Raw genomic sequence first — 27,431 nt, 5'->3', positions numbered from 1 at the left:
CATTGACCTAAATACTAAGTCTATAATTTTGAAGCTTCAGAAAAAAATGCAGAAGAATATCTTTCCATCTTTGGATAAGCAAATATTTGTCAGACTACTTAGAAAGCACTAAAGCATGTAAAGATTATTTAAATTGAACTTTGCCAAAATTTAAAATTTCAGCTAAAGCAAGTGAAAGAAAATGAAAAAGCAATCATAGGTTGAAAGAAAACATTTGTAATGTAAAAAATGGTATAAAGATTGTATAAATATACAAATTACAATTATAAAAACAAATGAAGCACCTAGTTTAAAAACAGGAAACTTTTAATAAGATATATCAATAAATGATCAGTAAACACATAAGAAAGGATTCATTAGTTTTAACAGAGATGAAAAATAAAAACACAGTTAAGACATCTCAAATGTTGTTGAAGATGTGGAGCAATCAGAACTTCCATATGTTCATGGTGTAGTAAAAATAGGTCAATGACTTTTTTGGAAAGCTGATTAGAGTCTTTAAAATGAAGCTAAAAATATATTAACCCAGTAACTCAACAATTTCCTTATTAGATATTTACCTAAGACAAATGAAAATGTATCCATATAAAAACTTATGAATGAATGTTCATTGTATCTTCACACAGACAATGAACAATTCATAAAATGTTGCTCAACAATAAAATGGAACAAGCTGTTGGCACAAAAAAGGTGGCTGAATCTCAAAAACATCAAGGTGAGTGAAAAAGATAAAAAAAGAAAACAATATATATTGTAACATTTAATTTATATGAATATTTATAAAGGGAAAAAGTAATTCTTGATGAAACAAATTATTAGAGTAGTTGCTTGTGAAGATAGACATTGACTGGAAAGGAAAACTATAGAATTTTCTGGGATTATGAAAATGTTTATATATTCATAAGAGTGTGGGTTAATGAGTATATTTTGTCAAATTTTACTTAATTTTACCACTGAAGATCTGTATATTGAGATGTAGAAAATGTGTGCCTCAATTTTAAAGTCTGACCTTTAATAGCATTTATTAATTTAAACAATTCAAAATATTCACTGTTTTCTTCTTTAGTCGACATCAAGAACAAGATGTACATGTATATGCTATATATATGTGCATTTTCAGTTTGCTTCTCTTGATATAGGACTATTATCTGGACAATAAAAGAATTGTTTAGAAAAAGATTAATTTTGATATACACACAATTATTTACTGTCTAATTTTTAACTTTAAAAGGTACTTTTTTCTTCACAATTGTTTTTTCATTATTATTTTAGTATGATAGATTTTAAATTTGAAAAGTTCAAATATGAAGTTTCATTTTATGGTTCTGATTCATTTGAAAGTCTAACTTACTGGGCATGAAATTAGTCAATGTTCATTTTTATATTGATATTCATCTTTTCCAGTTTACAATTAAAACTAAATCATTAAGTGATATACAGTGGGAAATATTCTTGAAACTCAGATGAGATATAAAGAAATCAGAATATGTTTTTTCTAATGTCACTAGATATTAAAAGTAAAAAGTCATACAAATCAAGGGCTAGCATAAAAAGAAAAAATCCTCTTAACTCTATTACCATGAGATGACCAAAGTTACCATTTTGTAATAAATCCTTCAGTTCACAAATACACAAAGACACACAGATACAACATGTACAAGCTATCTCATTACATTATTATATCTACTGTTTTGAAACCTATTTTTTACTCTAGCTGGTAATATGTCATGAACCTTTGTGTTTGCTCAGTCACTTCATTCATGTCTGACTCTTTGTGACCCTATGGACTATAGCCCATCAGTCTCCTCTGTCCATGAGATTCTCCAGGCAAGAAGCGGAGCAGGTTGCCCTGTCCTCCTCCTGACCTAGGGATCAAATCCATGTCTCTTATGTCTCCTGCAAAGGCAGGTGAATTCTTTACCACTGGTGCCATCTGGAAGCTCCCCATCCATAAATTATTCTTATAAGATTTGTTTTCTAATTACTACATTTACTCCTTTGCTTATTAATTAATCTCTATATTTAAACATTCATAATTTTGCTACTTTAAACAAAACAGCAAAGAAAATCTGTATATAAGTTGAGAGACAGATATTTATAAAATTTAAGGGTAAATACTTTTGTTAATTTGTTATCTTTCAGAAATCAGACACACACTTATATTCCCATTAGTCAGGCAGGAAAATACCAGGATATCTTCACTGAGAGTGTTTGCAGTTTTTCATGTCTTAGACAATTTTCTATTTGAAAATTATTACATAGTTTCTTTCATTTATTTTTTGAAATCACTAGAAATATTTATTCTTGTTTTTTTTACTGTATATTAGCTTTTTAACATTTTTTCTTTATGAACTCATTGTTCATATTTTGTATTTTTCTATATATATTATAAATTTAATATTAATTTCTAAAAAAATTTTCTATTAAGCACATCAAACTGTTGTGTCTCATATGTATTTGTATACATATGTGTGAGTGTGTATATATATATATTTCAAATTTTTATTTCCTCTGATAATTCTTTAAATATTTATTTCATTTGGAGTATATTTTGATCACAGAAAATGTTTTTAGTCATGGAACCATATCTTATCTCTTTCTTTACAATTTTTGTCATGTATTATAATGATAGGAAATATTTCTCATATTTATTTAGTATCTTGTGTGATATAACCTTCTCCTATTTCTCTGAATTCATATAAAATTTGTTCCAAATATCTTCTACTCTTATATCAGCCAATACCATATTCTAATTATTACTTTTTATTGTGCATTCTAATTTTACAGCTTAAACTTTTTTCTTATACTTAAATATTTTCCTTGTAATTTCTATGTGATAGTTTGACAAAATACTGTATTGTTTTTCCAAGTAACCCAAAATACTTTAGGAGTTTTTGATAATACTGTATTTTGATTCCAAAGAACGAGAGCTTTATAAAATTTAGTCATTTTAACTTTGAATATAGTGTGGATCTTCATTTTCCAATTTTATGCCCTTCAGCACTAGAATACAATTTTTTGTCATTTAGATTCTGTATATACTCATTGAATTTATATCAACACATTACTACTTTTGTTACTATGTACATTATAATATGCTTTCAATTTTTCTCATTTCATTTTAAGGACATACATAAGCTCAGAGTGAAAGAATAGAAACAGATCTTCCATGAAAAGTTTAAAATAAATTTATAAATAAATATCTGAAATATAAATAATTTCTAAGTTGTCATTAAAAAAACTGGAGATAGTTATCCTCGTGTGATGGTCATAGTGTGTATTAGTGGCCACAACAAAAACTTTTTCTTCTTAAATTACATACTTATTCTTTCAATTACAAACAAATAATTTATTTAGAAAAATAAGCATTCTTAAAACAAATTAATAGTAAAATATGTGAATGAAATACTTTGATGCTAGGACATGTTCTGTCATGTGACTGATTCTGAGCTTTCTCTTTGCCACTTTTCATGATTGAGGTTAGAATGAAATGTTCTTTTTCCAGAATTCTTTTCATCTAGGGATTGTGATGTGACCTGTTGTCTGAATTAATGTTAATGCTAATATCAGAATTAATTATGAAAGGCAAAAAACAAAATATTTTATAAGAGAATAATTAAATAATCTTGCTTATAGTAAGACAAACAGCACTAAACTTGATGCTTATAAAAATTCTAGCCACATGTGAATTTATGTATATATTATTTCAAGGAGATTAAATGTGAACATAATATATATAGTATGGTCCTATTTATATGAATATATCTGTCTCTGTTTCATGAGATTGAGTGATTTTTTTTTTTTCTTTTTACCTCTTGCTATAACTTTCTTGGGCTTTCCTGGTGGCTCAGATGGTAAAGAATGCACCTGCAATGTGGGAGACCTGGGTCTGATCCCTGGGTTGAGAAGATTCCCCTGGAGGAGGGCATGGCCACCCACTCCAGTATTCCTTTTTTTTTAATTGATTTTTTAAATATTTTAATTGAAGGATAATTGCTTTACAGAATTTTGTGGTTTTCCGTCATACATCAATAAGAATCAGCCATAGGTACACCCACGTCCCCTCCCTCCTCGGCCTCCCACCCATGTCTCTCCCCATCTGACCCTTCAACATGTCACAGAGCCCCTGTTTGAGTTCCCTAATCTTACAGAAAGTTCCCATTGACCACTACACAGAAAACCATAAGACACTGATAAAAAAAATCAAACACTACGAAACAGATGGAGAGATATTCCATGTCCCTGGTTAGGAAGAATCAATATTGTGAAAATGACTATAAAACCAAATGCAATCTACAGAGTCAGTGCAACCCCTATCAAATAAGCAATGACATTTTTCACAGAACTAGAACAAAAATGTTCATGATTCCTATGGAAACACAAAAGAGCCCAAATAGCCAAAACAGTCTTGAGAAAGAATGGAGTTGGAGGAATCAACCTTCCTGGCTTCAGATTATATTACAAAGCTACAGTCATCAAGACAATGTGGTACTGGCACAAAAACAGAAATATGGACCAATGGAGCAAGATAGAGAACCCAGAGATAAACCCACACATCTATGGGTACCATATTTTTGACAAAGGAGATGAGAATATACAATGAGGCAAAGATAGCCTCTTCAGTAAGTGATGCTGGGAAAACTGGACATCTGCATGCAAAAGAATTAAATTAAAACACTACCTAATGCCATAAATAAAGATAAATTCAGAATGAATTAAAGACCTAAATGTAAGACCAGAAACTATTAAACTCTTAGAGGAAAACAAAGGTAGACTACTCGATGACATAGATCAAAGCAAGATCTTCTATGACCACCTCCTAGAGTAATGGAAATAAAAACAAAAATAAACAAGTGGGACCTATTGAAAGTTAAAAACTTTTGCACGGCAAAGGAAACTACAAACAAGGTGAAAAGACAACTGTCAGAATGGGAGAAAATAATTGCAAAGGATACAACTGACAAAGAATTAATTTCCAAAATATACAAGCAGCTCATACAACTCAATACCAGAAAAGCAAACAACCCAATCAAAAAGTAGGCAAAAAACCTAAAGAGACATTTCTCAAAAGAAGACATATAGATGGCTAACAAGCATGTGAAAAGATGCTCAATGTCACTCTTATTAGAGAAATGTAAATAAAAACTAAAATGAGATACCACTCCAGTATTCTTGCCTGGAGAACCCACATAGACAGAGGAGGCTGGTGGGCCACAGTCCATGGGGTCAACAAAGAGTCAGACATGACTGAGTGACTAAGCTACAGCACATAACTTTCTTATTGAGAAAACACAGTGTTAAAATAGAAAGCAAACAAAGCTTACAGTTGTTCTTTTCACATCTAGGCCAGATTTGTTTTAAGCTAAAGATATAAAGGAATTTTCCAATGGTACATTGCTATTTAAGTATCAAATTCGGCCAGCAATATCAATTTTTATTTAATAAATTTTAAAACAATGAGATGAAAACAAGCAGAATGGTCAATAATTGGAGTTTATAAAACAGTTTTTTTAAAAATGAAATTGTGATTACAAAATGGAATATGTCTCTTATACAAGCAAGAATGGTAAGACCTACGAATCATCTTTTCTGTGTTCTTACAAGGTAAGTATAGAAAGCTGTTTATCAAAAGTCTGTTGGAGTGCATGGAAAGTAACAATATATGAGTATCAATTTCTGAAAGATAGAAAGCAGCAGGCATACCATAAGGACATGTATTAAGTGAGGATGTGAGAGAAAGAAAAAGCAAGAAAACAGTGAGTCAAAGAGACAGACACAAAAATGAATCAAACTGCCAGGAGCAGATTAGGCTTCTAAGCAAACAGTAGACTGTGTACAAACACAGTCTGGAAGGAGCTGTAGCATGCATACTGGATTTCCACCCCCCCAAGTCTTGCTAATTAAAATCAGTTCTCTAATATTAGCAATAGTAATTCTTTAAGCATAAAGACAAACAGATATATTATATACTGACAATAACCAAAATGCTATAGAGAATGTACTAGAATTGAGTTCATAAACTCATACCAAGAATAAACTTATAATTTATCTTTCTGTTTATATCTTTATATATTCTACTATTCAGTTGTTTTTTATTGTGTTTTTATTTATCTCATTCATTAAACTTTACCTAATATTGCTAAGAAAATACAGGCTTTAGTCAATAAACAAACCATGGATATATATACATACTACATACTTATATATAATTTATTTTATAATTAATTTATTTATTTACAAGCGTAATCTCAGAACTCAGACAAATCTGGATTGCAGTGATGATCCTGCCTCTGGTTACTTTTAACAGTGTTAACCTTGGACAAGTAATATAAATCCAATTTCCAAACTGTAAAATGATGATATTAACAGGAGTCTTTTCACATTATTTAAACAGGGGAGAAATTAAATGTAACAGTTATAAGATATAGTTTAAGGTACAGGGGAATCACTTAATAAGTGCTTAAGATTTATTTTATTGACCCTTCATTACATTATATTCCTCATAAAAGCTCTGTAAATTTAATGTTGTTATTCCCCATTTACAGATTAGGAAAGAAAGAATGAGAACAATATATTTATTTTCCCCATCTTACCATCTTTGAACTTCCCAGAGGTGACAGTTGCTTAAAAAAGGAAGGATGGGGATAAAATAAAAATGTGTTTTCTCATTTTTGAGTGTATCTAGAGAGGATAGATATTGTACAAACAATAATATCAGTGAAGTGATTAAAACTATGAGATAACGTTTGGAGAATTTTATTTTTTCCATATTTACACAATGATAATAGCATACATTGCTAATGCAAAAGAAATACACAAAACCTTTGTGCTTCTAGCTTTATATACATTAATTTAGCTGACTTGATAGTCTGAGAAGTATCTTCCATTTTCTTTCGTGCCTCACTAGATGTGTACAGGTGAAAGCAAACGCCCGCCCACTGCCACTAGTGCAGGGAAGCACACACACACTATCCTGACTGCATCATTAACAAAAGATATGGAACTTTTAATGATATTGGCAACGATGATGAAATAGCACTCTTGATGTGTCTGCCATACTGTATATCTTTGAAATAAATAGATATTAAGAATTTAACAGTGTAAAAGGAAGTAAGAAATTAAGTTGGAAATCTTCAGTAAACAAATGTAGAGCAAAAAAAGAAAAGAAAGAAAGAAAAATAGAATCTAATCTGTAATCAATCTAGTGACATTTTCTTTGTACAAATGTGTTTGGAAACACTCCAGACGTTTTTAACTGTCATTCTGACTGCAAACAGTTGAAATGTGTACTAGAAGGATTATATATTTATGAAGCAGTTTCATACACATTATCTCATGAGATATTCAGAAGAATATAATGAGAGGGACAGATTTTCTTTATTATTACCTCCTTCCATTTTAAACAAGAATAGCTGTAATTGTGGATTGATCAAACAGCCAGTTAACAACAAAGCTAGCACTAATATGCAAGCCTTATCTCCTGGTCCAACATCTTCCCTATATATTATGTGTTTTCTTAGTAAAAGTGAAGATAATATTTATCAAATTTTCATTTAAGATGTGAAAAATCATGCAAAAGAATATGGAAGACTGATGAATGTATAAAAACTTAGCGTTGATAATCTTATTCCTGTAGATCAGGAAGTCAAATACACAGTATCAACTATTAGAAAAAGTAACAGAATCATAGAATCATAACTCAAGCATAGTCAAGTATGTAAGGGTTTCTAATTCTTATAAATTATCTGCTTAGAATATTTTGAATTACAATAAAATCAGTACACTATAGTTAAAGAAAATATGCACGCATTGGTAAAATCTAGGACTACATGAAACATGTAGTATCTGACATTTTAAATTTGTTGGTTTGAATTAGAATTGGTTTATGTTTAAAAAGAGTTCTTGACAATACAGCATAAATTATGTCTAGATATCCTAAAATGAAATACTGAAGAAATACTTATAAATAGTCAGGGTACCAGTTAGTTTTCAAATCTGTTTTATTAACTAACTTAAAAATAAATAGTTTGGTTTGTGTGGACAGAATCATGAATGTCCCAATTGGTGATATAAGAGGGTCTACTTTTAAGATATTTGAAGTTTATAAACTATACACATAATCTAAAATTAATGCATTCTGTTATTATATAAACATTGACTTTTGAATATTTTGCATATTATTGTATATTAAAATTGGTCACATACCACTGAAAGATGCATTGCATGTTTTCACTTTACTAAAAGTCATGCCCATAAAGAATAAAGCCATGAGGCAAGAATTTTAAAAATCAAAGTATCTTTAACCACTCTAAAGGGGTACAATTCAATTTAAATTCACTTTTTGGAGAGATAATTTACTAGTGTTCTAAAGTCAGACTATGGAGCTAATTTGCTCATAGGATGATATATTTCCAAAGGAGTCATAATTGAATTTCACCACAAATGTTAAGCATCTTTTGTAAAATAAACTTCTTTTACCCATTAAATATTTCCATCTATTTTTCCATTCAAAATACACTAACCTTGTCCTAAAGTTTGTAGGATGAGGATGTCCATCATATAAGGATAAGTAGTCATATTCTTCTTCTAGAGCGAATGACTGAAAAACAATTTGTATTCTATTTCGTTCTTCTGCTATTATTACCCACGTACAGTTTGCACCATTTGGATATCCATATGGAAAACCAGGGCTTTCTATAGTGCCATTCAATCCTTTTAAAGTTCCACCACATGTATAAATAAATCCTGTAATAAAAGACAAATAAATAGACATTAATATTATTACTAAAAACAAGAACAATCTAGAAGACATATTATTTTGAAAAAAGCCTTTGATTTTTCTAAGACCCATGCTACAATAATTTTGTAAATAACAATTTAAGAATTAGGTAAATTATCTATTTTTTAAGTACTAAAGTTCCAATAGCAATATACTAGAAGACATGTTATTTATCATCTAACTTGTGCTTAGTTACAAACCAGCTGATGAAATAAAACCCTCCATACTACTGATTCATTATCCATTACGTGATCCAGCATGCAAGCACAATCCTAGAAGTAGTTCCAATCAAACTGTGGACACTCATAAACAACCATTTAAATGTAATGATGTTAGTATGCATTTTGGGTCTTGAAATATTAGCTGCAGTTTGTCTTGGTAAATCATGCTAACATTTTTGTGTATGCAAATCTCCAGCATGTAATCAATGCACCTTAGAAAAATCTGTCCCACTCTGATTCTAGCAGAGGGATAAATGGCTCAGACCTAAAAAAAAAAAAAAAAACAAAAAAAAAAACACACAACAAAAACAGAACAACAACAACAACAACAAAAACTATGTAATTGGTCTTTTGACTAGAGCACAGTCCTAAAGTAACCACATTGGAGTGACACCTAAGTTTGGTGAGAAAAACTGAATCCTGAACAACTTACTGCCGCCATCTTAAGAACTTCCTTACTAGTTCTATGGGAGGTTTAAATTATTGAGAGCTTAACTGTTGCAAATACCTAGAAAAATAGCATGCTTCTTAGAGATTTTTTTATAAATATATGATATTCTGTAGTCATATTGGGTAATGAAAAAATCAAAGATTTATCAGAAAATGTGGTCCCCAGCATTTACATGAGGAGACTGTCCTTGGTCCTGGCCCTGTCTTTCCTGCCTCAGTTTCAGAAATTCAGATGAGAATTTCTCATCATTTCTCATCAGAATTCCCAGATTTCATTTTCACATCTATGCATCCTATGTGAAGTTTGGGTACCATGAAGCTGTAAGTGAGAGACGTCCAGCTAATTTGGGGTGAGAGAATGCCATACTACACAAGTACCTGTATTTGGAACTGGATGTAGAGATGCAGGACATTAGGGACACCTCTCTCTGAGAAGGAATGAGTACATATAATAAAGGTACAACTATTTTTTAAAAGTATAAGGAACCATTCATCAAAAATGGGAAGCCAGAGTTGTGTATTATGGCATATGGAAGCTATTTTGGGTTGTTGTCCATTCATTCCATATGACCACCTTGCTTTTGCTAGGGGAGTCACTTGTCCACTAAATAGCTATATGCTTTGGAGTAGCTGACTCAATTGACTAGTGGTGAGGTGAATGGCTCAGAACTGGATTAATCAGTATAACCCTATCCTCCTAGCCATATTGACTTCAGTAATATACTCTGATTATCTTCATATACAACAAAGTTGAGAGCATGGGTTATTCAGAATGTGATATGTGACATAGGTCTTGTGATTCTTTTGCTTTTTCTAAAATTTGCCAATAAGTTGGATGAGGCAAAAATTTTCAAAAAATAGTATTTGTTTGTATACTTATATTTTTACTCATTTGCCAGAGTAATATAAGTCATTTTATGATTTTCAAAAATAAAAAAAGAGAAAGGTCCCTTTTAAAATTGCTTCTTGCAGAGCAATTACTTTGAAGCCTTAGGTTAATTAGCTATCACCCATTTCTATTAGCTTTCTGCCTGAACAGCTTCCAATTTGAACTTCATAACTAAATGCAGGCATGAACCCCTTCAGCTGCAATCTGATCTATGGGCTGTTTTATATAGTCTCAAGCCCCATATTCCTGATGGTTTTAGAAAAAAGACATATGTCCTAAAATAGCATGCTCAGCTTTGTCCACTACTTCTTCAAAGGCCTGCTGATTCATGCATTGCAATTGCTTTTCTTTTTTTTTTTTTTCCTCTAGGCAAACTAGGAGTTACACTTATTTTTAAGTTTCTTATCTGTGTTCATTTTATTTTCATTTTTAATATATATTTGACTAAACATCACAGTATTAATAATAAAGTACATTTTTCTAACAGAAGGTTGATAATTTTCACACACAGAAGGTCAGAAGTAAATCGTTTTTCAAAGCAAAACAAAATTTTCCTCATTTACTTATGCTTCACAAGGTTAGTAAATGTTATTAGCTAATCTTTTCAGGTCATTTCTTGGCTCATGCAGATATGTGTGTATTTCTGTGTATTAGGTATATTTTTTATAAATAGTCATACTAAAGCACATTTTTCCTGAATTTTTTAACTTTGTAAAATATCACTGATATTTTTCTGGATCCACATGTATATTTCTACTACGTTCTTTTTTTAATGACTACATAGTTCAATGGCATATGGTATGTCTGTACTATAATTTGTTTAATATATCTTCTTTTGATGGTTTCATTCTTTGTTGTTTCATGTGTATAAAAAGCAACTTTGAGCATATATCCTTGTGTGCTTGTGTGATATATCCTGCAATAAAATTCCAGAAATGAGAGTACTAAATTTTAAACTTAGAGATTGGCCAAACTATCTTCAAGAATGTAAAACTTTTTGCTGCTATCACAAGATTATTAAGTTTTTTCTACTTCCAACCCTGATTTCAGTGATACTAGATTTTTTCACATGTCAAATTTTGCAAAGCAAAAGCATATTTTCTATTCTATTTTTGCATTTTTCTGAGTAGTATTGGAATCAAATATCTTATGTTTTTAATTCATTTTTTGTTCATCTTTTATAAATTGCCTTGTTGTATCCTTCACATATGTTTCAATGGCTACTTTACCTTTTCTTACTTCTCTTTTAAGATACAGTTGCTTAGATTTCTGGTTATTTATCAGTAATCCATATTGCCATTCATATACTTTTACATTTCTAAATTAAACAATTTTGCTTATTCATTGCTGTCATAAAGTCACAAGTCCTTGCTGCTCTTTATAGTATATGTGAAGCCCCATCTCCTTTGATGAGTTCTCTTCAATGTTTGTTCATCTATTCATCATTTATGTAATGCTTTCAGGATAAAATTACTAAAAGAACATTATCTTTGCCTGTTTTCGTGAAAAACTACAAAATGAGATAGCAAGGGAATATAGATTATTTTATTAGCATAGAATACATGCTGTGATCAGGGTAAGCACACTTTGCTATGAGAACATGTGAAAGCAAAACTTAGTCTAAATAGTTCAGTACATGTATATGGCAATCTGGTCTCAAAAACTGGTATTGAAAAATTCCATAAATTCAGTCTTTGACAGTTTCTGAATGTCTTCTGTTACATTTTTCACATCTTAACATCTTAATGTCCATTTAGTCAATTTATACTTGAAAAACAACTAAAATTTCCATAATTTGGGTCATATTATCAACAAGAATTTAATTAACAGCATAGATTTTTAGATATTTTCTTTTTTATTTCCATGTCCATATTTTACCTTTCCTTCATACTACAGAGTAATGCAGTGCCTATTTTATGATATTTTATAATTTCTTCTGTTTTATTTTGTGCTAAATTCCATGCTAGAACAACATCATACTTGTGCTTAAATTTTACTTTTTTTCACATTTGTGTTTATCTGCTGCAATTGGGCTTTTGTGCCCAATTATATTGATCAGATTCCTGCCCCCGCCCCCCAGCCCCTACTATCAAGCTCACACTTTTCTGACACATAACATCTGTGGGATAAAATCTTGCAAGGAATTCAATAGTAGCAATTACCCTTTTTATTGTGGGGTGTGTGTGTGTGCTCAGTTGCTAAGTTGTGTCTGACTCTTTGCAACACCATGGGCTGTAGCCCTTCAGGCTCCTGTGTCTGTGGGATTTTCCAGGCAAGAATACTGGAGTGGTGTGCCATTTCCTTCTCCAGGAAGCTTCCTGACCCAGAGATCGAACCTGTGTCTCCTGCATTGGCAGGCAGATTCTTTACCACTGAGCCATCTGGAAAGCTTTTACTGTGGTAAGCAACACATAATATGAAGTATATCCTCTTACCAGTTTTGGCTTGTATATTTTAGACAGAAATCTCTAGAACTTTTTATCTTACTTGAATGAAATGATATATCCATTGAAAAATAACTCCTAATTTTCCTGTTCCCCTAACCCCTGAAATCCTACTTTTTACTTCTCTGAACTTGACTACTTTAGATAATATCATATAAGTGGAATCGTATCTTAATACTATTTGATCTTCTACAACTCACTTGCATCACTTAGCATAATATCCTTAAGGTTCAATCATGGTATAGCCTATGACATAATTTTCTTCTTTTTAAAAGTTGATTTCTATTATATATATATGTATCTCATTTTCTTTATCCATTCATCCTTCAATGTATGTATAGATTGTTTCTACTTCTTGGATATCATGCATAGTGTTGTAATGAACTTGAGAATGCAAGTATCTCTTTGGTATCCTGATCTCAATTCTTTGAATAAATGACCTTGTGATTTCTGGGTCACATGGTAGTTTTATTGTTAGGTTCTTCAAGGGTGAAGAACACTACACTGGTTTCTACTGTGGCTGTACTACTTTACATTCTCACATCAGTGCACAAGTTCTCCAATTTCTCTCTATATAAAGAGATATAGATATGGTAATGGCCATCCTATAGCTATGAAGAGACCTTGTGGTTTGAATTTGCCATTTTCTGATGATGAGTGATATTCAGCATATAGCCATAGGCCATTAGTTTTGTCTTTATTACAGAAATATCTATCCAAGTCCTTTGCCCATTTTAAAATTATTGTTTTTTAGGTATTGAACTGCGTTAAGTTATTTGCAAATTTTGGCTATTAACATTATATCAGATATATAGTTTGCACTGAATCTGTACATCACTTTGGGCAATCTGAAAATTTTAACAATATTAAGTCTCCGAATTTATGAACATGGGATGTCTTTCAATTTTTGCATGTGTTTTTTAAATTGTATTTCTTTCTGCAGTGTTTTCGGAAAACATGTCTTTGCTTCCTTGGTTAAGTTTATTCCTAAGTATTTTATTCTTTTTGATGTTATTATAAGTGGTTTGATGTTTATTTTCCTGTTTTAGATTGTTCACTGTTAGTACTTAGAAATACAAATGACTTTTACATGTTGATTTAGTATCCCATAACTTTGCTAAATTTATTAATTTTAACAGTTTTCAAAGCAATCCCTAGGAGAAACAGGGACTTTGTTTTTACTGAAGTTGACAAACTATATTAAAATCATACTAAAATATAAAGAACTTAGAATACCCAAAACAATCTTGAAAGAGAAAACCAAAGATGGATGACTCACACTTATTAATTTAAAATATATTGCAAAGATAAGCTACAGCAATCAACATAGTGTAAAGCTGAAAGAAGGATGGACATAAGCAACTTAATAGACTTGAGAGTTCAAAAATAAACTCTTAGATATAAACTTAGATATATAGAAAGTTAATTTGGGGGGAATCAGAAGGAAATTGACTAGCTTAACTTTTAAAATAAGCTTTCAATTTTAAGATATTTTAAGTTAACATGCAGTTTAAGGAATGACTTTTGTCTATATGCTAATTAAATAATTAGAGTTTTTTTTACTGTTGAATTTTTAGAGTTTTTATGTCTTCTAAATTGTAGTACTTTCTCTACTATGTGACTTCCAAATCTTTCTCAAATTCTGTTACTGATTTTGTCATCTTTTAAATAGGATATTTGTTACAGTAAAAGTTTTTTTAATTTTGATGAATTCCACTTTATCAATTTTTTCTTTTATAAATCCTGCTTTGGTATCAAGGCTAAGAATTTATTTTGAAGCTCTAGATCTTAAATATTCTCTTATTTGTTTTTGTAAGTTTAGTAGACTTTGGTTTCAGATTCAAGTTGTGATCCATTTTGGTTATTTTTTATGTGTAATGCATCAGACTTAGATCAAAGTTATTTATTTATCTATTATCTTTGGATGTCTAACTGCTGTTGCACCATTTGCTGGTAAGTTTTTTTTTTTCTCTCTCTCTCTATTGAAATAATTTTGCACCTTTGTCAAAATTAGTTGGACATATTTGTGTGGGCCTATCTCTGGATTCTCTGTTCTATTCCATTTGATCTATTGTCAATGCCACATTTTTTATCACAGTGGTTACAAAAGACGCTTTAAAATCAAGCTGATTCCTTTCACTTCATCATTTTTCAAAATTGTTTAGCTCTTCTAGTTTCTTTGCATTTTCACATATACTTTAGCATGATCTTATCTATATCCACAAAAAATCTTGTTCAGATTAAACCTATTTAATCTCTTTGTAGAAAACATATTTTTACTATGTTCAGATTTTCATTTTGTAAACACAATATCTCTCTCCATTTATTTGAGTCGTCTGTGCTTTCTTTCTTGTCATGCTTAGCTTTATGCAAACAATCCCTGGACATGTTTTGTTGGATTCAAATATAAGTAGTTTATTTTTTCTTAATATAAATGATACTTTATTTTAATTAAGATATCCACATGTTATTGCTGCTGCTGCTGCTAACTTACTTCAGTTGTGCCCGACTCTGTGTGACCCCATAGATAGCAGCCCACCAGGCTCCTCTGTCCCGGGGATTCTCCAGGCAAGAATACTGGAGTGGGTTGCCATTTCCTTCTCCAATGCATGCATGCATGCTAAGTCGCTTCAGTCATGTCCGACTCTATGCGGCCCTATGGACAGCAGCCCACCAGGTTCCTCTGTCCACGGGATTCTCTAGGCGAGAATACTGGAGTGGGTTGCCATTTCCTTTTCCACATATTATTGCTAGTATATAAAATTTATAATTGAATTTTAAATGTTTAGTTTGTATCTGTGACTGGCTGAAGTCACTTATTAAATCTAGGAGTCTATTAGTAAATCCATGGGATTTTCTATATAGCTTATCATGACACTCACAATGAGGGACATTTTTAATTCTTTTCTCATCTTTATACCTTTCATATTATTTTCTTGCATTAGGAACAATGCTTTTTCATTTTTAACCTTAGTTCGATGGATTGCACTGATTGATTTTTGAAAATAGGACCATTCTTGCAATTTTGTAATAAAACATATTTGGTCATGCTATACTACAATCATTTTTTATATTGTTGAATTATGTTTGCTATTTTTCATATATATTCATAAGGGATATTGGTTTTATGTACTGTTTATCTAGTTTTGAAATTTATAGTGCCAGCTTTATAAGAATTAAATGGAAAGTGTTCCTTACTTTTGTATATCTGGAAGATACTATGTAGAATTAATGTTAAATCAGCTTTAAATATTTTTAGAATTATCCATCAAATCATCTGGGCTATATTTCTTTTAGGGGAGTTTTGTTATTGTGAATTATATTTCATTAAGTTATCGGGCTTAGGGCTATTACAAATTGCTTATTTCGTACAGTATGTGTTTGTGTGTGTGTGTGTGTGTTTAATTAAGGGTACATTCTAAGTTGTCAAACAGATACATACAGAATTGTTCATAACATACTTTTATTATCTTTTGATGTCTATAGGGTCTGTGGTGTGTCTCTCCTCTTTTATACCTAATGTTGGTAATTTGTGTCTTTTCTAATTTTTCTTTATCATTCTTGCTAGTAGTTTGTCAATTTTATTGATTTTTCCAATGTTATCTTCTGGTAGAATAATACTAATTAATTTTGTATAACACTTTATAGTTTATAGAATGTTTTATTTTTCCTTTGAATTGATCAATGGCTTTCACTCCCTCTTGTTGTGGATAAATATTATACAAGCTTGGTATGTCATTTACCTTTCTTGGACCATGCTTTCATAATTAAAACTATTTTATCAGAATTAAAAATAATGTATATAAAGTGCATGTCATAGATACAGGGCATAATACTTAAGACAGAGTAACATTTATTATTTATATGATTATTCACATAAGGTCTACTTTATCTGACATTAGTATAGGTATATTCAGTTATTTATGTTAGTGTCTATACTTATAGTCTGAGTGGATTTCTTATAAGCAATGTTTAGTGTTTTTTGTCTTTTTAAACTCATGTGACAATCTTTATTTTTGAAGTATTTACTCTATTTAAACTCACTTTTTTTGTATTTGTTTTCTGTTTGCTTTGCCTGATTTTTGTTCTTTTACTTCCTCCTTTTGCTTTCTTTTATGTTTGGCCTTTAAACTGCATTTTTTTCTATTAGCTTGCTAATATCATTTTCTGATAGTAGTAATCCTAGAGAGTAAAAAGTGTATTCTGGATTATTTGGATCAATTATTAATTAGCCCTCATGACTTCCAAAATAAAGCAAGAATATTAGAGAATTATAACTAGACACCATCCTGTGATGTTTGTAACACTGTTTTTGTAGACTTAAGTTTACATATAATTTAAACACCCCCAAAACACTATTACTATCTTAATTACTCAACATACATTTAGATTTACCTGCATATTTGCTTGTTTTTATCATATCCGTCTTTTCACCTAGGTTTATTTTTCTTCTATCTGAAAATTGTGTCCATATTTATTGTAATTTAGTTCTAACAACAAGTACTTTTTTATTTTCTTTTTAAAGGTTTTATCTTTTTTTATCCTTGTCTTTGGTGAAAGAGTTGTCCAATTCATGCTACATCAGAGTCAGATGTAGAAATTGCACTATGTTGCCTTATCTTTATTTCTTTTCAATTATATACCTCTTCATTTTGTGTCACACCAGTCAGTCTCTCAGCAATTTTTTTTAACCAACAAAATCTTTCATTCTAAAATCTATATCTGAAGTATATTACAAAATTAACTAATATAACTATTCAGACAAAACAGTTTACAGTGAATTCAGTAGTTCAGGGCAATATCATTCACTGCGTATGGGCTAGGTACCAAGCACTGTACTAAATATTAATTAGCTCTTACAAATATTTTATAACAGTGTTTCAACCATAATCTGCAAAATCTAATGGTTAAAACAGACAAAAGCAGATAGTTTATAGATATGTATGGTAGGCACTGGACTTTCCCAGTGGCTCAGCAGTAAAGAATCCACCTGCAATGCAGGAGTTACAGGAGACCGAGGTTAGATCCCTGGGTCAGGAAGATCCCCTGGAGGAGGACATGACAACCCACTCCAGTCTTCTTGCTCGGAGAATCCCGTGAACAGAGGAACCTGCTGGCTACAGTCCATAGTGTCACAAAGAGTCAGAAACAACTGAAGTAACTTAGCACATACATGCATGGTAGTCATTATACATGAGTCCTTGAAAAGCTATCTAAAATATAGAGCCTCAGGAAAATAAAGATTCAAATTTGAGTTGATTATTTAATGAATTAAACTTTTAATGTTTCATTTTTACTCTAGTTTTTTAAATATCAGTTAAAATACATCTTTCAGGTTTAAGGTAAAAGATGAGATTGTGCAAGATGTATTTTCTAAAGTATTTTAATCCTACTGTTCCATTGGCATGTTGCTGACTGCCTTTACCTTTCAAACTTTGTTACTCAAGCCATTCTGCATATCCATAATATTCATTCTTTGCTTCACGATGGTAAGAAAAAATTATGTAATTTTGCTTCCTGAATTCACTGGATTCTTATGTACTGTAAATATCCATGTGTTGATTTGTTCATGTTGTTGAGCATTACCTAGAATAATATTTTCATCATTTTCCATAATATTAGAATTGCCAGACTTTGAAGAATAGCTGAAACATTTCTAGTAGCATTTGAAAGTTTCTGAAGTAAAAAATTTAAGCAATAAAATTGGATAAATTAATTGTAATTGAAAGAACAGTTAAAGACAGATATGCCTTTTGAAAAAAAAATAAGCAAGAGAGAAATGCCTATCAATCTGCCAAATGAGATTGTTTTAGACAAATATCTGGTTGCATGTAAACACTAGCCTGTAATGTCAAAGGGAGGAAGTCACCGGTCTCCTGTTGCTTCCTAACTTCAATACATGATTCTCTGATCTTTTCTTCAAAAGTATAGAATTACTACTGTAAATCAATATTCCAACTGAAAATTATGAAAATTGAATTATTTCTATAACTTCATCTGTAGACTTATAAACAGTTCATCAGAACATTATTATAAATTCAAGGTCAAGAAAAGTTACAATAGAATTATAATATAAATGACATTTAACTTGATTCTGATTAATACAAAAATATTGAAGGATCAGAATAACCTTTAATCTTCAAGCATTATCAAACAGACTACCCTTGTGGTTCAGCTGATAAAGAATCCGCCTGCAATGAGGGAAACCTAGGTTTGATCTCTGGGTTGGAAAGATCCCCTGGAGAAGGGAAAGGCTACCCATTCCAGTATTCTGGCCTGGAGAATTCTATGGACTGTATAGTCCATGGGGTCGCAAAGAGTCAGACACGACTGAGTGACTGTCACACACACACACAATATATCAAATAAGGTATCATGTTAAAATATATTAGTATTTCAAATTTAAATGTTCAGAAATTGTGGATTTTATCCGACACTGACCACAGATATCACATTCTACCTCTAGTGATTAATATACATTGTATCTTTTCTCCTTGGACTAAAAGAACATTTAAAAAAATAGTCCATTAATATCATGCTTTTCACCATATTTTTCTGTTACTTATACCTTAATTTTCTTCAGACCTTTAGATGTTAACACGGATGTTAATTATACCTAATCTCACCCCATGAATCATATGTGCTCTAAACAATGTCTTTTGGCATAATTCCAATGCCTTTGAATAATCCAAAAGCTTTTTAAAGTCAACAGTCTCTCCAGACCATTTCACAGGTTTTCTAAATAAATTGTAATATTGTTCTTTATTTTGTATTATTCTTTTCAGGCTTCCCAGGTGGCTCAGTGGGTAAAGAATCTGTTTGTGATGCAAGAGATGTAGGAAATGTGGGTTTGATCCCTGAGTTGGGAAGATCCCCTGGAGGAGGGCATGGCAACCACTCAAGTATTCTTGTCTGGAAAATCCGATGGACGAGTAGCCTGGAAGGCTACGGTCCATAGCGTCACAAAAGAGTGGGACATGACTGAAGCGAGCAGGCGCACATGCATTCCTTTCTTCTTTAAATAAAATGCCATCTACTTTTATATCAGTCATCTCATTAACTTAATTTCCTTTAATATTCAGTGGCTTGTACTCTTCAGAAAGTAAATTTTGGATTTGCGCAGAACTGGCCTTATCACTTAACAGCTTTGTGATCCTGGGAAATTTAATTAGTCTTTCTGAAACTCAGTTTGCTGGTCTGCAAATTAAGAATAATAATACATTTAGCTTAAAAATTCTTGTGAAGATTAGCAAACATATGTAGCTCCTAGAAAACTAGAAAAGTGACTATTATTTAATCTTCTAAAAATTGTATCAGTTATGCCCGTCTGGCTTTGAATCTGCCTTTTAAAAGATCTTTAAACTTATTCAAGCTCTAGAATATTTGTAAAATCTATAGAAATATTAGTTTATATTTCTTTTGATGACATTGAGACTTTTTAATATTATATATATATAATATTATAATTCAAGGTAATGAACTGGATTTTTGTATAATTTTCACAGTGTCCTAATGATTACATGAGTATGTGAATAAAAGTGTATTCCATTATAAATGTAAGATTACTTATTGTCCTAAATTCAGAAATGTCTCTAGGCTGGTTATTCCTTTCCCACACTAAAATGTCTCTGCTTCCTTTGTTATACCACTGGAGAGGCTGGGCTGTAAACTATATCGCCAGCCCTTACCCTCTGGCCAACCTGCTTCAATTTGAATTTGACCAATGTGAGACACGGCAGAAGATAAAAGTTTAAGAGAAGAGAAAAGTCATTGTAATCATTGCCTTCCACATTCCATATAGGGTACTGGCCATGACTGCCAAACTCTTCTGCCTTTCTTGGAAGCACCTCTGTTTGCACAACAGTAAACTCATTATATTCTCTTCATGCCTTCAGCCCTAGAGCCCACCCAGTTCTCTGCTGGGGAGAATTTCCCTACAGTGGTACAGAGAATTGAAGTTTGCAAAGAGTATTGTGATTCCACAGATTTGAGGAAGAAGATTTCAGAGATCAGGGCAAACAGAGCTGCTAGATTTTGTGGAATGGAGCATGGAGAAGATAGAGTTGTGCAGAGAGGGGTAACCAGAAGTCCCTGTGTATATTCACTTAAATTGATGACTTAAGACAATGCTATAAATGCACAGAGTAAAACCATCTGAGAATTCTCATATAACAGCTGCTTTGTCATCTACTGCTGGAACAGAGAATGTAGACTTTGAGCAGCATCAGGGAAGGAATTATCAGCAGATCATTAGAACACTCATCTCCCTAGCAAAATCTAATTAACCTATCGTTACTGTCCAACTGAGACACTAGGAGCCTTGGCAGAATGAGCCCACATTGTGGAGTAATATATACTCCCGACCTACCCCAATGAAACCTTAAGTTGAACTTCGACAGGGACACAAAGTTCGGAGACTGAGTCCTGAAAAGTTACAGTGTTGGCAAACATTTTGAGATTTCCATAGATCACAAATATAAAAACTATAAAATAACAAACCAAAACTACTCAAGTTCAAGGTGATAATAAAATAAGTCACTTCCCGTCTATATCAAGAATTACTAGTCTTTGGAGGAAGATAACATAATCCAGTCTCTAACAGATATTTTTTCTGAAGTCCAACAATCAATCAAAATTTACTGTTTGTGCATTTAATAGTTGATCATAGCTGGAGTAAGGGACAGCTGTCAAGTAATAATTGTTTTAAAATTTCCAATATCTATTACTGTGCAAAGTACACAGGTACAAATCAAGAAATATTAAAGTTTTTAAAAAATAATACCCAATGGTGGATTTTATATATCTATCTTAAGATTCAGAAAACAGAAATATAGTTTAATTAATATACCTTAATTTTCCACACATTATAGCAATTTTCTATTGAATAGCTATACACATATCACATACTTTGTAGGTCTATAGGCTTTTTTTTTTAAAGGAGTTCAAATTACATGCACTTGAAAAATAGATTTATAAATCCATATTTGCTTTAAAATAAAATGAAAGTCTACTTCTTTTTTTTTATCAATGATTTTTATTTTCCAATTTTGTGGTATCATAGAGAGTGACAGAATGCCTAGTTATAAAGCACCCATAGGTTCAAATTCGCTCAGTCATGTCCAACTCTTTGCGACCCCATGGACTGTAGCCCACCAGGCTCCTCTGTCCATGGGATTCTCCAGGCAAGAATACTGGAGTGAGTTGTCATTTCCTTCTCCGGGGGATCTTCTCAACCCAGGGATCGAACCCAGGTCTCCCATGTTGCAGGCAGATGCTTTAACCTCTGAGCCACCAGGGAAGCCCATCAATTATAGCATTAATTTTTCTTAAATCAGTTAACATTCTCCATTTCCCAGATTTCTTCTTAATAACAAAGACAGGAGACTTCCAAGGACTAATAGTTGAGGCAATATGATTAAGAGATAATTGTCGCTCTACTAGTTGTTCAAGAGCCTATAATTTTTTTTTTAATTTACTTTAAATGAAGGCTAATTACTTTGCAATAGTGTGGTGGTTTTTGCCATACATTCACATGAATCAGCCACGGGTGTACATGCGTTTCCCACCCTGACCCTCCCTCCCACCTCCCTCCCCCATTCCATCCCTCAGGGTCATCCCAGTGCACCAGCCCTGAGCACCGTGTCTCATGCATCGAACCTGGATTGGCAATCTATTTCACATATGATAATATACATGTTTCAATGCTATTCTCTCAAATCATCCCACCCTTGCCTTCTCCCACAGAGTCCAAAAGTCTGTTCTTTACATCTGTGTATCTTTTGCTGTCTCGCATATAGGGTCATCGTTACCATCTTTCTAAATTCCATATATATGTGTTAATATATTGTATTGGTGTTTTTCTTTCTATCTGACTTCACTCTATATAAGAGGCTCCAGTTTCATCCACCTCATTAGAACTGATTCAAATGACTTAAAAGCTTTTGCACAACGAAGGAAACTTTTAGCAAGGTGAAAAGATGGCCTTCAGAATGGGAGAAAATAATAGCAAATGAAGCAACTGACAAAGAATTAATCTCAAAAATATATAAGCGACTCCTGCAGCTCAATTCCAGAAAAACAAGTGACCCAATCAAAAAATGGACCAAAGAACTAAACAGACATTTCTCCAAAGAAGTCATACAGATGGCTAACAAACACATGAAAAGATGTTCAACATCACTCATTATCAGAGAAATGCAAATCAAAGCCTCAATGAGGTACCATTACACACTGGTCAGAATGGCTACTATCAAAAAGTCTATAAGCAATAAATGCTGGAGAGGGTGCAGAGGAAAAGGAACCCTCTTACACGGTTGGTGGGAATGCAAACTAGTACAGCCACTATGGAGAACAGTGTGGAGAGTCCTTAAAAAACTGGAAATAGAACTGCCATATGACCCAGCAATGCCACTCCTGGGCATACACACTGAGGAAACCAGATCTGAAAGGGACACGTGCACCCCAATGTTCATCACAGCACTGTTTATAATAGCTAGGACATGGAAGCAACCTAGATGCCCATCAGCAGACAAATGGATAAGAAAGCTGTGGTACATATACACAATGGAATATTACCCAGCTATTAAAAAGAAAGTCTACTTATTGAAATAATTCCACATACACTATGGCTCCCTAATCTTATCTTTTATTCATATAAACTTATATGTGATATTTATTTTATATTTAAATAGTTAAATATATTTACATTATATTTAACTATCATTTGAGCATCAGACTAACAAAAAGTGCAGCAAGTATTGTGAAATAAATATAAGAAAATTTAGCATAGAAAGATGTAGTTTCATATTCCAACAATTTGTGTTTATACATCCATGAACAAACCAAATTGTCTTTCTCTCACTACTAAAATAAAAGATAAATTTTTAATATCAAATACATAAAATTAGCTCTGCAATGAGCAAGAGAATATAAGTTAAAATAACTTTACTAAGTTTCATTATCTTCAGGTAGAATAATAGTAATTAATCTTGCATAGCACTGTATAGTTTATAAAATTTTTATTATTTTGCCTTTAGATTGATCAATGGCTTTTACTCACTCTTGTTATAGATAAATATTATACAGGTTTGTTATGTCATTTTTCTTCCTTGGACCAAACTTTTATAATTAAAACCATGTAAAATCAGTTTATAAGAATTAGAAGTAAGGTATGTAAAGTATGGATCATAGTTGTAAGGCATAATACTTAAGGCAGCATAATATTTTTATTAATATGGTTATTCACAAGGATTGATAAATATCAGAACAAGGGGTAAATCTGTAAATCCAAGCTATTTTAGCATTATATTTAAGACATAGAAACTATGAAAGATAAAGTGATAATGACCTTCTGTTTAAACTTGAATAAAGATTTCTCAGACTCTCCTTAAAAATGCAGTCTTATTATGCTAACTAAAATAACTATAATGCAAATTATAAAGCCCCTTTATTACATAAACATCAAAATTCCCCTTAATAAATGCATATAAAATATAAAATAAAGTTTTGTACTAAATATTTTACTTGATGTATAGGCTTGTTAGGAAATTGCAAAAGTTGAAAAGACAAAGATTAATACAATTTGTCATAGATTTGGGATGCTTACCCAGTATAAAAGATTCTCTTGAAAGTCTCACAGAATATAGACCCAGCATGGTGTAGTCCAATGGAATCAGATTCAAATTACCTACATTCCTTGGATCATGAAGAAAGTAAGGGAGTGTCAGAAAAACATCTACTTTTGCTTCATTGACTATGCTAAACCATTGACTGTGTGGCTCACAGCAAACTATGGAAAATTCTTAAAGAGGTGGTAGTACCAGACCACCTTCCCCATCTCCTGAGGAACCTGTATTTGGGTCAAGAAGCAATAGTTAGAACCAGACATGAAACAACTGACTGGTTGAAAATTGGGAAAAGAGTACAACAAGGGTATATATTATCACCTTGCTTATTTAACTTCTATGCAGAGTACATCATGTGAAATGCCAGGCTAGATGAATCACAAGCTGGAATCAAGATTGCCCAGAGAAATATCAACAACCTCAGATATGCAGATGATATCACTCTAATGGCAGAGTGTGATGAAGAGCCAAGCCTCTTGATGAAGGTGAAAGAGGAGAGTGACAAAGCTAGCTTGAAATTCAACATTAAAAAATGAAGATCATGGCATCTGGCCCCATTACTTCACAGCAAAGAGAAGGGTAAAAGTCGAAGCAGTGACATATTTTCTTTTCTTGGGCTCCAATATCACTGCAGATAGTGATTGCAGCCATGAAATTAAAAGATGCTTGCTCCTTGGAAGGAAAGCTATTACAAACCTAGACAGTGTATTGAAAAGCAGAGACAACACTTTGCAAAGGTCTGTATAGTCAAAGCTATCATTTTACTGGTAGTCATGTACAGATGTAAGATTTGTACCATAAAGAAGGCTAAGTGCTGAAGAATTGCTTTCGAATTGTGGTTCTGGAGGAGACTTGGGAGTCCCTTGGACTGCAAGGAAATCAAACCAGTCAATCCTAAAGGAAACCAACCCTGATATTCATTGGAAAGAATGATACTGAAGCTGAAGCTCCAATACTTTGGCCACCTGATGAGAAGAGCTGACTGTTTGGAAAAGACCCTGATGCTGGGAAAGAGTGAAAGCAAAAGGAGAAAGAAGAAGCAGATGAGATGGCTAGATAGCATCACTGACTCAATGGACATAAATCTGAGCAAACTCAGAGAGTTAGTGGAGGACAGAGGAGACTGGCATGCTAAGTCCATGAGGTCACAAATAGTTGGACATGACTTAATGACAGAAGAAGTACAACAAAACTCACTGCTATATTTAAAATAGATAACCAACAAGGATGTACTTTAGCACAATGGAAATCTGTTCAAGGTTATGTGGCAGCCTGGATGGGAGGGGAGTTTGAGGGAGAATGGACACAGGTATGTGTATGGCTAAGTCCCTTTGGTATTCACCTGAAACTATCACAACTTTGTTTATCAGCTCTACCCCATACAAAATAAAAAGTTAAATTCTTCACTTACTGTTTACTTCTTTTATAAAGAAAAGGCATATCTAGTCTTATGATTTGCTTCTATTTATTTTAAGCACTTCTCCTGTAATAACTCATTTATTCCTCTCAGCAGCCCTATTCTGTACTGTGCTTCAAAATCCCTATAAAGTAGCCTTGAAATTTTTTTCAATTTTCAGTTGAGAAAACAGGCATACGAGAAAAAAAAAGTAATTATGAGTAATTGTCCAGATCACACTTCTATAAAGTGACAGAGTTGGGATTTGAAACCGCACACTTTGGCACCAGAATTTAAATTTCCACAAGTATGCTATTTGCTTTTTGTTTTTTGGTTTTTCACTTTATGTAATTTCTTTACTATGCTGAATAGATTATTGATTTTTCTTTTTGTTCTAAGTTATTTCCATCTTATTTTCACTACCCACACTTAGTTGTTTTCTGGTAGGATTTATTTTTTTCTTAATTTTCTATATTTTTTCTTTCAAATTTTCTAAAATTTGAATAGTTATTTGACCCCTCTTGGTAGGTTAACTTTATGATTTTCCAACCCCCTTCTCCTTTAATTTCTTCTCTGATAAGAAATACAGCAGACGTTTTTAGACCATAAGTGTCTCAAAAAAATTTTAGGTTGGCTATTCAAAAGGCGGTTAGAAATTGAGGAATCAAAAAGTTCTTCTCATTCTTATGTCACAATTTAAAGGATTGTTTTTCTGATTATGGAAAAACTAGTTGACAAGTACCAAGAAAACTAGATTAAAAAATAAAAAATGAAGCTCTGTGTGTATAACACCACAAGAGTAATTATATACAAGGCAACTTTTTCAGAATGTATGTGTGTTATTTAAACAGCTGTGACTTTCTGATTTCTATATTTTACCTTGTCTTGTTAGAGTAAACTTGACACAATTTAGTCTAGAATTACTCAGTTTCCTATCTCCAATCAAGTACTACATACACACTACCATATGGAAAATAGATAGCAAGTGGGAATTTGCTGCATGACTCAGGGAGCTCAAACCAGCGTTCTGTGACAGTGTAGAGGGGCAGAATGGATGGAGGGTGGGAAGAGGGCCAAGAGGGAGGAGACATAGATATTCCTATGGCTGATTCATGTTGATGTATGGCAGAAGCCAACACAATATTGTAAAGCAAATATCCTTCAAATAAAATTACATAAATTAAGAAAATGAGGACTATACAAGATAATCAACATAAAGCAAAGAAATTATAAAATGATTTATAGTTGTGTGGCAATGAATGTTACTGTAATGAAGCTCATGCTTTGCCACAATGAATGTTACAAAGAGGTATTCTTTTCTCTATTTTTTAATGGAAAATTTAGAGTTTGGGTGTACCAGTGGAAAAATACCAAGATTTTTGTGGTGTCTGACCTTTAACTTATTTTTTCATCATTTCTCCTTTATGATAAAATTAACATATTCCAGGCAATGAAATTTTTCTGAGTTATTATATTTGAGGATACCATGAATTCAATCACCCTTCTCCTCATACTTGACAACATTTAGAGGTTCTTAAAATCCTCCAGACATGAGCTGCCTGTCATGCATGTTGCCTGAACACTTCTATTAAAAAAAAAAAAAAAAATTTTTTTTTTTTTTGCAAGAA

The 27,431-nt window shown here is 32.1% G+C and overlaps 1 protein-coding gene across 1 annotated transcript in view; it reads right to left on the bottom strand.

The window, feature by feature from the left end:
• CSMD3 (CUB and Sushi multiple domains 3) overlaps positions 1–27,431 on the bottom strand; it is a 1,309,925-nt gene that overhangs the window by 1,147,456 nt on the left and 135,038 nt on the right. Inside the window, exon 2 of the mRNA XM_043483744.1 lies at positions 8,523–8,745. Within this exon, the coding sequence (XP_043339679.1) occupies positions 8,523–8,745 (223 nt within the window). The remainder of the gene's footprint in view (positions 1–8,522; positions 8,746–27,431) is intronic.

Source organism: Cervus canadensis, chromosome 12, assembly GCF_019320065.1.
Source record: "Cervus canadensis isolate Bull #8, Minnesota chromosome 12, ASM1932006v1, whole genome shotgun sequence".
NCBI lineage: Eukaryota > Metazoa > Chordata > Mammalia > Artiodactyla > Cervidae > Cervus > Cervus canadensis.
This window is presented reverse-complemented; position numbering and strand designations above follow the sequence as displayed.